Raw genomic sequence first — 13232 nt, 5'->3', positions numbered from 1 at the left:
TGACGTGCCCTCCATGGTCAATTCTTCTCAGATATGGTTTATTGCATGATGCCAATGAAGGTGAAGATTAATCAAAAGGGAACGTTATGACATGAAAATGTGCAGTACTCTGCTCCTTATTTTTCGCACTCAGAAAATGAATTGCTTGTGTGCAGTGAGGTTCATGCTGATTGAACTTGCTGCTAAGTGACAGCTCAATTAAAAAAGCCACTGAAGAGAGGAAAAAGTTCACTGGTTCATTTTGACATTGTCATCACAAACCGTGCGGTTTTATTGCACCAAAAATATGAACACTGCTCTTAGAAAAGTTAATAAAAGTGTTATAGTCTTAAATAATAGACGCCAATGTTGTGTTTAAAACTAATAGAGAGGAAAAATGAAATGCTGATACTTGATACGCATCTTTAAGTGCTTACATTTAATGTTTTAAGGATATCACTGCAATGGTTCTTTGTTTTATGTTGGTTGTCTAAGGGAGATGTTAATGCTCATGTTTCCACTCAGGGTCCAGATACTGCTGGAGGGCACTCTCCTCTTCTACAGGATCTATGACAAATGCAGGAAGACACAACATTTTAGAATATTTCATGACTGCTTTGTGCAAGTTTTTTATAGATGCAATTATAACCATTTCAGCTATAGCTGGTGATGATGTAGCCAAATATCACTTGAAGATTTAGATTAAACTGAGGTATAGCTGCACTTACTGTCAGAATCCACGTTGATTTTCAGGGTTGCCAGTCTTGACACAATATCATCCTCTCCTTCTGCGTCTTCAAAGTCAAATCCAGTGTAACCCTGCTCCTCCACACAGTAACTGATGAACCTGCAGATGGAAAATCACAAGGTTAGCAAAAAAAGGAAACTTAGACATCTAAAACAAAATGGCAACTGAGTAAACTGAGGCAAAAGTGTGTGTTAAACTCCAGTATAGCAATGAAATAAACCTTGTGGTGAGATTGTTTTGTCAACTACAATCACATTTCCATACAAGGCACTTAAATCAGTGTCTGTAACTGAAAGATTACTCTTGTTGTATTTTCAGACAACACTGTGCCTCCCAACACTGCTAAAACATCTCCTGTGGTCTGCTTTGCCTTACTTCTCCCAGTGGGGGTCCTTGTTGAGGATCACAGGGTTTCCCACAACTATCAACAGGGACCTGGCTCTGGTCAGGGCCACGTTGAATCTCTGCAGTAGATGAATACATATAGAAAAAGAAAGAAGAAGAGATAAACATGTCAAAGATCCTGCTGGTTTCATTATTATTACATCCGGCAAAGGGGCTGTTTTTCGGCTCGGTTTGTTTGTTAGCAGAATTACAGAAAAACTACTGGTCCGATTTAAATTAAATTGGTGGAAGGATGTAGTATAGGCCAAGGAAGAATCTACTGAATTTTGGAGCAGATACACAAATTATTTCTTACTTTAACCAGTGAAGTGGCATGACTTATACACTAGGCGGGGCTAGGCGGTAGCTCTGCGTATTTTGTCTGTCTCCGCTATGCTAACGTTTGCAGCTGCAACCCGGGACGCTGCAGACAGACACTCAGTGGCGACGTTTAGATATCGAGTTTCATTTTATATTTGTGTGATTGATTATCACGTTATATTTATAGTATTAGCGTTACACAGTGTCACCCTCGAATCGTGCAATATGCAACATAAGTTTAATAGTTAGGAGTCACAATAACGGTAACCTGTGGCTGTCTGTGAGTAATTAACTCCTTGCTGTGCACTGGTTGATAATATGGAGGTCATATTATGTGCTGTGCGTGGTTTGCCTGCACTACAGCAGCCATGTTCATGATGTGATTTCAGTCTAAGCATTTTCATGTGTGTACACATGTACATAATGATAAAGTGTTTTCTGGTTTTCACAAATGGATGTTAAGTATGTATATTTCCAACTAAGAAGTACATAATACATACACACCTTACAAAACCAAAATATATTGCAGTACATTGGAAAATATCATATATTCCCATATATGTGATTTAATACTTATATTTTCCAATATATTGCCATATATGCATATACCATATGTTTATATATTGATAGCCTACATATAAAAAAATATATTGCAATCAAGACCAAAAAGGGCACTATATTTTTACATGTAATAGTTTGTTTTTATATTAGGGCTGTCAAAATAACGCGTTAATTTCGATCAATTAATTTGAGAAAAAAAATAACGCGTTAAAAAATAATAATAATAATAATGCAGATTAATCCATTCCATATTGAACTTTGACCAAGAGCCATTCTAGCCACCATTGAGAATGTGCTGCCTGGATCATTAATTGAAACATGTCATGGTTTCGGTGTTTTGCTTTGTATTTCTGTTCCCTGTTATGTGTAATCCTGTTTTCCTGTTCTTTGTATTAGGTTCTGTTTCCCTATTTGTGTACTTCTGTTTAATGTATGTCCCTATGGATTGTTTTTGTACTGTGGGTTTTGTCTCCTTGTCATTGAGTGATTTTCGGTCTTGTATTGTATTATGTTCTGTTTCCTGTTTTATTGTGATAGTCCGTTTTCTGTCTTGTCATGTCTTGTCCTGTGTTTGCTCTTATCTAGTTTATTTAGCCTCTGTGTTTCCCTTTGTGTCTTGTTAGATTGTTTTGTGTCCGTTGTCCTGCCTGCTTGAGTTTGTGTCCTGGTCCTGTCTATTGAGTTAGTTCCTATCCCGTCAGTTTGTTTCAGCCTTGTGCCTTTTTTTGTATTTTTCCCTGGGTTTTTACCAGCCTTAGTGCTGCCGTGTTTTTGTTAATAAATCCCCTTCCTCAAGCCTTCTCCTGCCTACCTGCCTGCTCTCTGCGATTGGGTCCTTTATTCCCTGCCTCCACGTAACACATTTACTTAAAAAAAATCTTCTTCCTGAATAGGGTTGGGTACCGAAATCCGGTGCTAATCCGGCACAGGTGCCTTCACGACCTGTATCTACCGGACCGAATAGCAACGCGGATTTCGGCGCCTTATTTCGGTGCTCTGATATGTCTGCTCTGCTCTCTGGTGCTCTGAAACAGACGTTATACGCAACAGAAACGTCGCTGCAGGTGATGCTAGTTAACACTACACTCGACAGCAGCTAACGTTAGCCTACCGCTAGCTAGTAGCTGGATTAAACACGGTTACAAAGCTGACAGCTAAAGCTAAACAGTGTAAAGTTTGTCTGTATTTCACTGTAGAGGATTCAACACTGGGATGTAACAATCTGCAATTGACGGAAAAACACAGACGGTGCGTTCAATGAAACTGGTAATTTACAGCCTCGTGGTGCATTCAAAGTTGTTGTTAAAGGCCCTTTTCCCATCTGGTGGTTGTTTCTCATTCAACAGCAATTTACTAGTGTAATAATTTATTGTCATAGTTATTACATTATTATTATTAAATCATTTAATTTTGACCATATGGCCTTCGCAATAAACACGCCGTTCTTTAATGTTGCAGACTGTTGTTTAGTACCCTTTTTTTTTTACTTTCATAAAAAGTATTGGTTAAGACACCAGGCAAAAATTATTTATGCCATATATTTAAAATATCTTCTACCATATATTAAACGCATATCTGTACATATGTTTCCATATAATTTTACATATATTTAAAATGTATGCTACCATATATTAAAAATATATTCTACCATATATTAAACACATTTTTTTACATATATTCCATGTCTACGTTTCCATATACTTTTACATATATTTAAAATATATTCTACCATATATTAAACACATTTGTACATATATTTCATGTCTACGTTTCCATATAAGTTTCCATATATTTAAAATATATTCTACCATATATTAAACATAGATGTGAAACTATATCTTTACATATATTGCCAATACGTTTTCCCATATAAATGGGAATACATTATGGTGGATATTTATAAATATAAATTAGCATATATTTTGGAATATATAAACACATATATATTCATGTTCAATATATAGCAATATATTGAAAGCGGCAATCATTTGTATATTTTGCAAAATATTGCAATAATATAATATAATAATATATTGTATAATATATGTATTTTATACATATATATGTATATGTATAATATATGTATCATCAATATATTATTCAATATATTATGTTTTTTCAATATATAATATATTGTAAAATGTAATGGAAAATAATATATTGCAATATATTACAAATAATATATTGGTAAATATATTTTCCTTTCGTAAGGGACAGTTGAGATGAGGCTTTAGCTAAGCACAACCATATTTTGACATATTTCTATGGTGGCTTGCAGGTTTGCAAATTATAGAAGACTGGAATATTGGCCTTGGCGGAGGTCTGCACTCTCAGAGTGCCCTTTGAGTTACTTTATATGAAGGAAGGGATATAACACCTTTTCATTCGACAGGAATCCAATGTTGAAGTCTTTGTCCATCTTGACATAGTTGATGCTGCTGCGGACGGTAGAGACCATGATGATCTTCCTCTCTTGTCCCTGAAACTCCTCCACAGACCCCACCTGATACCGTGAAGAGAAACAGCCAAAGTACAAAATGTGATTTCAAATAACACAGTTGTGAATGAACAGAATGAATGTATTTGTGAATGCATTTCATTCCACTTGTGCGTGGAAGCAAACAAATTAACAAAATATTTTTGAATGTCCTTGTATTGATTCTGTGCAGAAGAGACTTTAAATGAGCATCGTTGTATTTCTTTCTGAGCACCAAACAAGATGAACAGGTACAGGCGGAGGCGTTTACGGCAGCATCGCTAACCTTGAGCTCTGTGAGATCACTCCATTGCTTCAGAGCTGAGACGGACTTCAGGGCTTTTTGGATTTTCTCGACCTGTTGAAAAGTGAAAAGCAAACATGTTATGGATGACTAGTTTTACCTGTTCATCCACAATTCTAAAAATAAACACCGCACAGACTCACTTGTTTCCTGTAGGGGGCGATTATGCCGATGTCTTTTGCAGAGAGTTTGGGGAGACCCTTCTTCCCTTGTGTTTCAATCAGCTTGGTGAGGTAGTCAACCAGAACTTCAATCTCAGACACGTTGAAGAAAGACGGACTGTTGGCCTCTCTCTCGTCTTTCCCCATCACCCCGTGGAAGATCAGTGGGAAACCCTGTAGTGGTGCAAGTGTAAGCATTTGTCAGTTATCCCTGTGGTGTACATGCTATTTGGTGATGTCAGCAATCTGTATACTTTGTTTACACTGTGTTCCGTTTAGTTTGTTTTCATCTCTGCTCAGTTTGGCTTTTGTTTCATGCTCGACTGAGAAAGACGGCGCCTTTCCCTTTTATCCAAATGAGAGTTTAGATTTTTTTCTATAATTTCATTTGTGCCCCACTTTGTTTCCAAACGAGATTTTTTTCCTCCATAATAAGATCTAATTTGTCATAATGATTTTGGTCTCGTTTTCTGTCACAGTCCAAGGCTGCTTTCTGTGTTCAATCCATTAAGATAGTATGTTGTTGACACTTGTGAAACTAAGAATCATTAAAGGGACACTCATGCAATTGATTATCAACAGATTGGAAAAACATTAGTGCAACAGAGGCAGACATATCTGGACTTTAACTCCCTGGAATGTATCAAGTGTCAAAAACCTGGATCCCACACTAGAGCTGTAATCGGGCCTTAAAAGTTAGGCCCGACAAGGCCCAAGCCCGACAAGTACATTTTGATTGACAGCTTTTTATAAGCCCGAACCCGTTTACAGCCCGACATTCAAATGTGCGCACGCACACAGCTCTTTTGCCTTTTGTCAAGAATGAGTCATTTATAAAAAATGTTAACATCATTTATTCATGACTAATGTAGGCTATAGGCCACTTGGAAGAGTCAAAAGTTTTCCACACCTCAGACTTTGCTTTCTTTGCCGGTGCAACCAAAACGTAATTGCCAGAGGCCAGCCTCCGTTTCACCTCCTCAGCATTCATTTTCGCGCTAATCGAAACGCATCACCTGGAGCGCAAGCCCGAGCCCATGTAAAATGATAGAAATTAAGACTGAACCCAGCTCTATCCTACACTTCCCATAATGCAACTCAATAGCATCTTTTGTATTCTCTCTGACTAGTAAATTAACTTTGACCACCAAAGTTGATTGGTGGAGTTTCCAAGGGATATATAAACTGTAGTTGGTCAGAAATATGGCCAGCTATTTTACATGTAACCATTATAACACTTACTTGCTGTGTATCAGGATTATATCGGTATTGAAATCAGTTCAGAAGTTTTGAGAAATAAAAAAACATCTTTGCGGACACACCTTTTTGGGCAGGTGTTCCCAGTTGCAGTAGATCTCCCGCTCCCACTGGTCAGCAAACACCTGCAGTTCATTCTCATAGAACAGTTTATTGGGGATTTTCAGAATGGCAGCATGAGACCTGAGTGAAGAAAGCGGAATAATTATATTCTAAAGTAACTACAACATGCAAAATGGAGGTGAAAACTGAAAGACGCACCTGTAGTTTCGCAGCAGTTTGGTGACAAAGCGGGTGTCAAAGTGTCCGGAGTCTGTACTTTTCTGATATAAAGTGTTGTGTCTCATCAGTCTCTCAAGCAGAGAAAGCCCTGAAGGATATCATTGTCACAGCATTACATTTATATATCCTTAAATCATGTGGAGACACAATGAAAAGAAAACCCAGCAGAAGTGACGGTTTAAGTTATTCTTACACTTTTAGCAGTAAAAACACTGCAATAATAATTACTCTCATAGTGTGCGATAGAATACATCAAGACAAAATAAGGTAATCCCCCTCATCTCACCGAGTCCATACTGCAGTGCGTAAGGTGATCGAAGGATCGGTCCCAGCTGCTTGGGATCTCCTGCCAACACCAGCTGACCATTCTCTGCACTAAGTAGACCTGTGACACAAAGTCCAACCAATCAGTAACAAGATGCATCCCTTCCATCACTGCTGTAGCTCCTACAAATGGTTACATTTTGACCTTTAATCATAAGACCACCTTAACTAAAACAGTGCAATGCGTAAGGACAGGTGGTCTAGCCTCATTAAGGTTGATATATACTCTCTGAGAAGGGCTGTATGGAGTCTGGAAGCAGTGAAAAGCTTCTCTCAGACTTCTGGCCAATGCGTGTCCTAATTCTGACTTTTTTTTATTTTAACTTTTTTTATTTAAAGCAACACCAAAGCACTTTTCCTCTTCGGGCCCCCTACAGGTTGGAAGCGGAATTGTCCATTACTGTTCTCATTCGAATACAGATCCGCTACCCGATCTGGCAAACTTGCATAGTGCGGTTTTAGCCGATAGAGGGCCGCAAAGTGAAAGCAGAAGTGCTGTTCACCCTGTTACGAGTTGATTGACCACTGAAACGATTTTGGAAACATTATTTTAAAAAGGTACAAAAGAATCTTTGGTGTTACTTTAAATCGCCAATTCATGCTCAGTTTCTGCAGCTGTTGTGAAAAAATAATTCTGTCCTCTACATTCCTACATCTGTCACTGGACTGATGAACTGCACTGATCACCTGTTGCTGACAGCGATAAAGAGACTGTCTGCTTAAAGAGAAGAGACAGGAGGAGAGCAACTGACATCTGGATCAGGTTCTGTGAAATGACTGAGGAGAAATCTGTTCAACTCTTCCTCTTCTTGATCACAAGGCCAGTATACTCTGTTCTTTACAGTGTGACAGAAATTTGGCGGTATACACTAGATTATGATGCAGAGATGAAATATCCTTCAAATTTGATCAACATTAGACCCAGAATAAATCATGCTTGATTGATAAATGGAAGCCAAGATTATGTACATCAGCATATACCTGCAATGGCAATGACACACTCTGGCTCCACTGCCTGGCCTCCTTCATCCAAAAAGACATGGGAAAAATGGCCGACTGGGATTCCTCCAGACACCAGTCTATAAACAGAAACACACAGCAGATATTGTGCAGGCGCAACATGGCTCATGGTGTGTACAACTAAATAATGATGCCAAAGAGTCAAATCGTGTCAAATACTGATTATTTACTGTATACACAGGCAACCTACCTGCCGGCTGTGACCAAAGTTGTAACTATGATTGTGTATTTCATCAGAATTTGTTTCCCTAGAAACACAAAGGCCTCTTGTTTCTGGTCCCAGTTACAATATTTCTGGAAGAGCCAAAAGATGAAACAACATGTAAGAAAAATATAGTTTTAGTAAACAGGCAACACTTACAACAATCACTTTGATTAAATGCAGAAAAGATTCTGATCTTTACTCGGTTAACTCAAGTCACCAACTTCTGGCTCAACAACACATCAGGAATTGTTCCAACCAAAACGGGTAAACTCACGGATTTTACGCACTCTAATGAGGAGTTACTGTGACATGTACAGTAAACATTTCAACTTCAGTTTTGAAACTCAAAATGTTATTAGTCCAATATACACAGGGTTACACATTTAGTTAATTAGATCATTAGGGTTCATAAGTGTACTGAATCACAGGATATCCAAAGCTTTGTTTGTAGAGAATTTAACAGCAATAAAAGCTACGGCCAGTAACCAGATTATCTTGTGGATGTAAAAATGCCGGCTGCTCACCAGCAGATTCTTGGGGACACTGTTTGGGTTTCGGCTGCTGGCGTACACACGGTAAATCCGATGAGGATCCATGTGTACCATCAGTCTCTCACAGAGGAGGTCACATGCACTGTTTGAAGGTGCACAGGCGAGAATGCGGGCTGACTTGTCTGCCCTGCTGACCTGTCGATGGAAGCAAAGTCAAATTCATCACTTATAATACACAGTTTTTTTTATTTTATTTTCTATCAACAACAGTGTCGGTTAAGGTAGCAATTTGTGCGTCTTGGAAGCAACACTTAAAGTTAAAATCTAAGTTGTGCAATACTAAAAAACAAGTTGTGCATTACTGAATTTTACCAGTCATAGTCAATTCTGATACCTGCGTTGTTAAAATCCGATTGGAAGGTGGAAATAAATGGCATCACCTTTTTTCCAACAAGACTAAGAACTTTGCTTTATCTAATTTGTACTAAAGTCAACAGAATGGACTTTAGCCTATGAATGAGTGGAAGACTGCTCCACCCTTACAATACCCTGGCTTTGAATAGATTAAAGTCATGGGTCATAAGGACCTTTATGATTTTAAAAAGACAATCATGGACACAAACAACCCACAGACTTTGATACTGCAATGTAACCTGGTTTCTTTTCATTTCCTGTTTTTCACGATGTCCAGCATTTCACCTTACCTATGATGGCCCTGTCTGTTATCTTTTTTTTGTCTTTTTTGTTCTTGTCAAAATAACAATAAAAACATCAGAAAACAGTAAAAAAAACGGACATCACAATATCCTAGTATCCAACGTCATCAAATGTCTTGTTTTGTCCGAGAAACGGTCCAAAACCTAAAATGACTGCCCCGATGCGCATTGTAAGAGGCTGGTTAAGTTAATTAGTTGTCAGTTGGGGTCTTACTGCAGATTAATAACAGCACATCCTCAACACATTATACCTGATTCATAGCTTCAACCAGAGTGATTGTCTTTCCAGTTCCAGGAGGCCCAAACACAAGATGAGGAGCGGGCTTTGATGATCCGGCTACAATGCGCTGGACCGCAGCATGTTGCTCCGGGTTGTTCTCCAGCTGACAGTTGAACATCCTGGAGAGTAATGTGAGAAGCGATCTTTACACCTTGCACATTGATGAAACACTTGAATGTTCAAAATGTGGAGCAGAGGCTAAAAATAGGGTTGACTTAAAAACATTCAAAATGTGTAGATTTAAAAAAAAAAAAAAAAAAAAAAAGAAAAAAACTCAGTTTGTTACAATTCTAAGCAGATAACAGTGAACTTTGTCCGGTGTGTCTCCTCAGTCAACATAGTGCTCCAAATTTGACCAATATCCACTTTGGGAAAGTGTATTGCATTAAACAAAAGAACAGCCTGTTCACACAATATGATGGCTGAATGCCGAGAGAGACCTGAGTAGAAGGCTGCTGAGCACACTCACTCATCATTAGGAGTTCATACGCTCTTATCACCAATGCCAGACAGTTTTAAGCTTCTCTGCACTACAAGTACATGAGACATAGCCCTTTAAGGTGGTTAGGTTTGTGTGTTTGTAGATGATACTACATCTATGAGTGTTTTTGGTGTTCTGTACGCATGAACTGTATGTGTATAGGCACTGAACCTGAGTTTAGGCATGGAGAGATTAGCCACTGCTGCACCAGATGGGAACAGCACCTCTTCGAGCTTATGTGTTACTGCCAAGTCCACCGCCCGATGCTGCAGCTTCAAGGAGTACCGGTTGATTGTAAACTCCACGTCAAACTTCATATTGCTGATGAAAATCTGCAACAACCTGAAACAGGGGCGGAAAGTGAGAGCAGTTCTTCATTCACCGTCTGAGACATAAACTGGGTTTCAACCAGACAAGTATCTGTAGTCCAGCTCTTACCTCTTCGAGAAGCCCAGCTTCACACTATCCAGCTCCACTCTGTGAACATATCCAGTGTACACGGTCATGGGCCGGGCCGGGTCTCCAGATTTGGACACCCTCAGACAATCTCCTCGTAGTACAGATGGTCGATTCTCAGCAACACCAGGCACCTGTTGGAGAATATTAACGTTGGCCTCTTGTTTCTGGTCCCAGTTACAATATGTGCTGTGAGAATTCCTTACTCTGAGTGTAAGCAGTTTTTTGCTGCTTTGGTTTTGAGTCATGGTTTGATTGTGGAGGTCATACTTCCTGATGTCCACCTCCATCTGTATCTCTTCCAGGTGCAGCAGGAGGTGAAATCGATGAGAGTATGTCTTCATCTTTAAGGGGGAGTTGAGGAGACCCCTGGACAAACAGTACAAACACAAGCATTGTGATGATGAGGGAGTTAAGCCCAGAAAAAAAAACATGGTCAGCTGTAAATAATTAGATCTTTCCCGCACTTCACTGATGGCAGTTTCTGCCTGGCAGCTGGAGAGAGGTACTCAGAGTCCTCCATCCTTTGTTTTGCCAGTTCCTTTAGGTACTTAGGGTAACTATAATCTCCTAATTTCACTTTCATCTTTAGAGGCTGGGCGACAGAACTGCAGAGAAAAAAAAAAAACACAAACACATCATGCATGAATTTAACCCAATTTCAGTAACTATTCTGGGTCACTTTTAATTACAACTGAAGAAAATTGCTTCAACTAGCTCCTAATCAAATTGTACTGAAATCTGTATTAATAAATGTTCATGCTGCTGGGGAAAAAGGTCTGCACTCAGTCTATTTGGAGATGGTAAGACAGTGTGCTCTGTGTATCTGTTAAACTCTCTACAACAGTGCTGACACCAGCATGATTTTAGCACAGCACTCATTGTAGCACTCACAATGGTCAGTTAAAAAGTATTAAAATTGAGGCAGAACCAGAGATATCATCTTTTTTATTCCACACCTTATTTGTCAAAAGCCCCAAGGGTCTTCAGCGCACTGCATTTATCAGGCTTCACACATCCCTCTGGAGCCACAACAGACTTGTGCTGCTGTAGCACTCTCCAAGATGTGTAAAATCTATGGAGTTCCCCTTTAATAACCAGGCATTAATGTGCATTTCTATTTTGAGTCTTGAATAGAACAATCAGTTCTTAATAACTTACCTCTCAGGAGGCACTCCGTCCACTATCACGCTTTCGACACGCTTGAATATGACCTCCTTAGATGGATTGTAAGGAGACACGGGCCCCAGCTCCACAGCCAGCGGGGTCCTGGCTGTTGCTTCCATCTCCCTCACAATGCAAAAGGGCACCGCTCCTTGCAGATCCTCACAGAACTCAAAGTACATTGTGGCAGGGAAATATCCATAGTGGTTCAGCGTGTACCGAACCACAACCTCATAGCTTTCTCCTGTGAAAGAAAGAAGGACGCAGAGAATAAGCTGTGAGCATTAACCATTTTTCTTCAGTGTTTTTGTTAATGAAAACAGAGCGGAGGAGTGTTAGTACTCTCACCAGGACAGAGGAACAGCGGACAAGCTCTGGTCACTCTCCTCTCATCCTCCAGAGTGAAACAGCGGATCTTGTGCAAGGCAGTGTAGTAGGTGAAATGGATGCAGTTTGTGCCCTTGTTTACTATGTGGAACCGGAGGATGAACAACTCCTTCAGGCGATCCACAGTGAACTGAACCTTTCTGCCACTCGCCGCGGGGTCTGAGGTGATCTCAATGCCCCCTTTGTCAGCTGTCAACTCTTTCCTGTTTGAGAGAGAGAGCGAGAGAGAGAGAGAGAGAGAGACACACACGATCAGGCTGCAGTTTACAACTGTAAGGCTTGTAACTGTAAGAGGGTGTAAAATACTGCAAAGTGAGTGCATCTTGTAACTTTCCCAGTTTGATATTGGTCGTGGACCTATGCATGTCAACACTTGCAAAATTGCCATTCAAATAATAAACATTTTATTGAGTATCTTCAAACGCAGAGTGTTCTTAGTGGAAACAGTGATATCATTGGGTAGAGCATTTATCTGAGTTCCATTATTTCTCTGTAAGGGTTAAAAAATGTTTACGATAATCTGCTGAGCTTTTTAAGACTATTTGATAGCCATACGTAGAGATATGACAGGAAATGAGGGAAAGAGAGAGGGGGAATGCCATGCTACAAAGGTCTCCGGCAGGATGCAAACTTGGGACACAGTTCATGTTTGGTGCCTTGACCCCAAATCCAACAAGACACCCCGACAAAGGTTACCAGTCTATCACAGGGCTGACAAATATAGACAGACAACCATTGACTCTCAGATTCACTCCTATGGGCAATGTGGCCTGCTCGTCTTGAAACTGACACAGGCAGGAGAACATGCAAACTCTGGGCAGAAAGGCCAGGTTTGAACCCAGAACCTTCTTACGACAATGCCAACCTCTGCACCACCATACCACGCATATCATAAACACTGCATGTGAAAAGTCTAAACGATTACCTCCCTGTTAGGACATCACATATTTCCACCCTGATAAAGAAGGATCAGCAACAGCCGTACTTTCTAAGGAAACTTAAGAAGGCAAAATTCCTAAAGTTATTGTTAACTTTTACAAAAGGAGCTATAGAAAGCATCCTGACTGAAAACATCAAACACTGGCTTGGAATGTGCACGGCCCAGGACAGGAGGGCTCTGCAGCAGGTGTTTTAAACCGCCCAGAACATCATTGGTACCCATCTACCGATGGAAGAGCCCAAATGTTATTAAAAGATGATACCCACCTGAGCCACAGTCTGTCCACGCTGCTGCC

General features: G+C 39.9%; 1 protein-coding gene across 1 annotated transcript in view; it reads right to left on the bottom strand.

Annotated features, from left to right (window-relative positions):
- Positions 1-215: 215 nt before the first annotated feature.
- mov10a (Mov10 RNA helicase a) overlaps positions 216-13232 on the bottom strand; it is a 17359-nt gene continuing 4342 nt past the window's right edge. Inside the window, exons 4-22 of the mRNA XM_078249037.1 lie at positions 11959-12200; positions 11608-11854; positions 10914-11054; positions 10653-10815; positions 10429-10580; positions 10162-10332; positions 9481-9628; positions 8547-8708; positions 8008-8111; positions 7779-7876; positions 6760-6858; positions 6453-6561; positions 6257-6374; positions 4917-5108; positions 4756-4827; positions 4371-4496; positions 1103-1191; positions 708-826; positions 216-546 (exon numbers count right to left, since the gene is read on the bottom strand). Coding sequence (XP_078105163.1) covers positions 482-546; positions 708-826; positions 1103-1191; positions 4371-4496; positions 4756-4827; positions 4917-5108; positions 6257-6374; positions 6453-6561; positions 6760-6858; positions 7779-7876; positions 8008-8111; positions 8547-8708; positions 9481-9628; positions 10162-10332; positions 10429-10580; positions 10653-10815; positions 10914-11054; positions 11608-11854; positions 11959-12200 — 2617 coding nt within the window. The 3' untranslated portion in view covers positions 216-481. The remainder of the gene's footprint in view (positions 547-707; positions 827-1102; positions 1192-4370; positions 4497-4755; positions 4828-4916; positions 5109-6256; positions 6375-6452; positions 6562-6759; positions 6859-7778; positions 7877-8007; positions 8112-8546; positions 8709-9480; positions 9629-10161; positions 10333-10428; positions 10581-10652; positions 10816-10913; positions 11055-11607; positions 11855-11958; positions 12201-13232) is intronic.

This window comes from Sander vitreus, chromosome 4 (assembly GCF_031162955.1).
Source record: "Sander vitreus isolate 19-12246 chromosome 4, sanVit1, whole genome shotgun sequence".
NCBI classification, from domain to species: Eukaryota; Metazoa; Chordata; class Actinopteri; order Perciformes; family Percidae; genus Sander; species Sander vitreus.
Note: the sequence above shows the minus strand (reverse complement) of the source record. Positions and strands in the feature narration are given on the sequence as shown.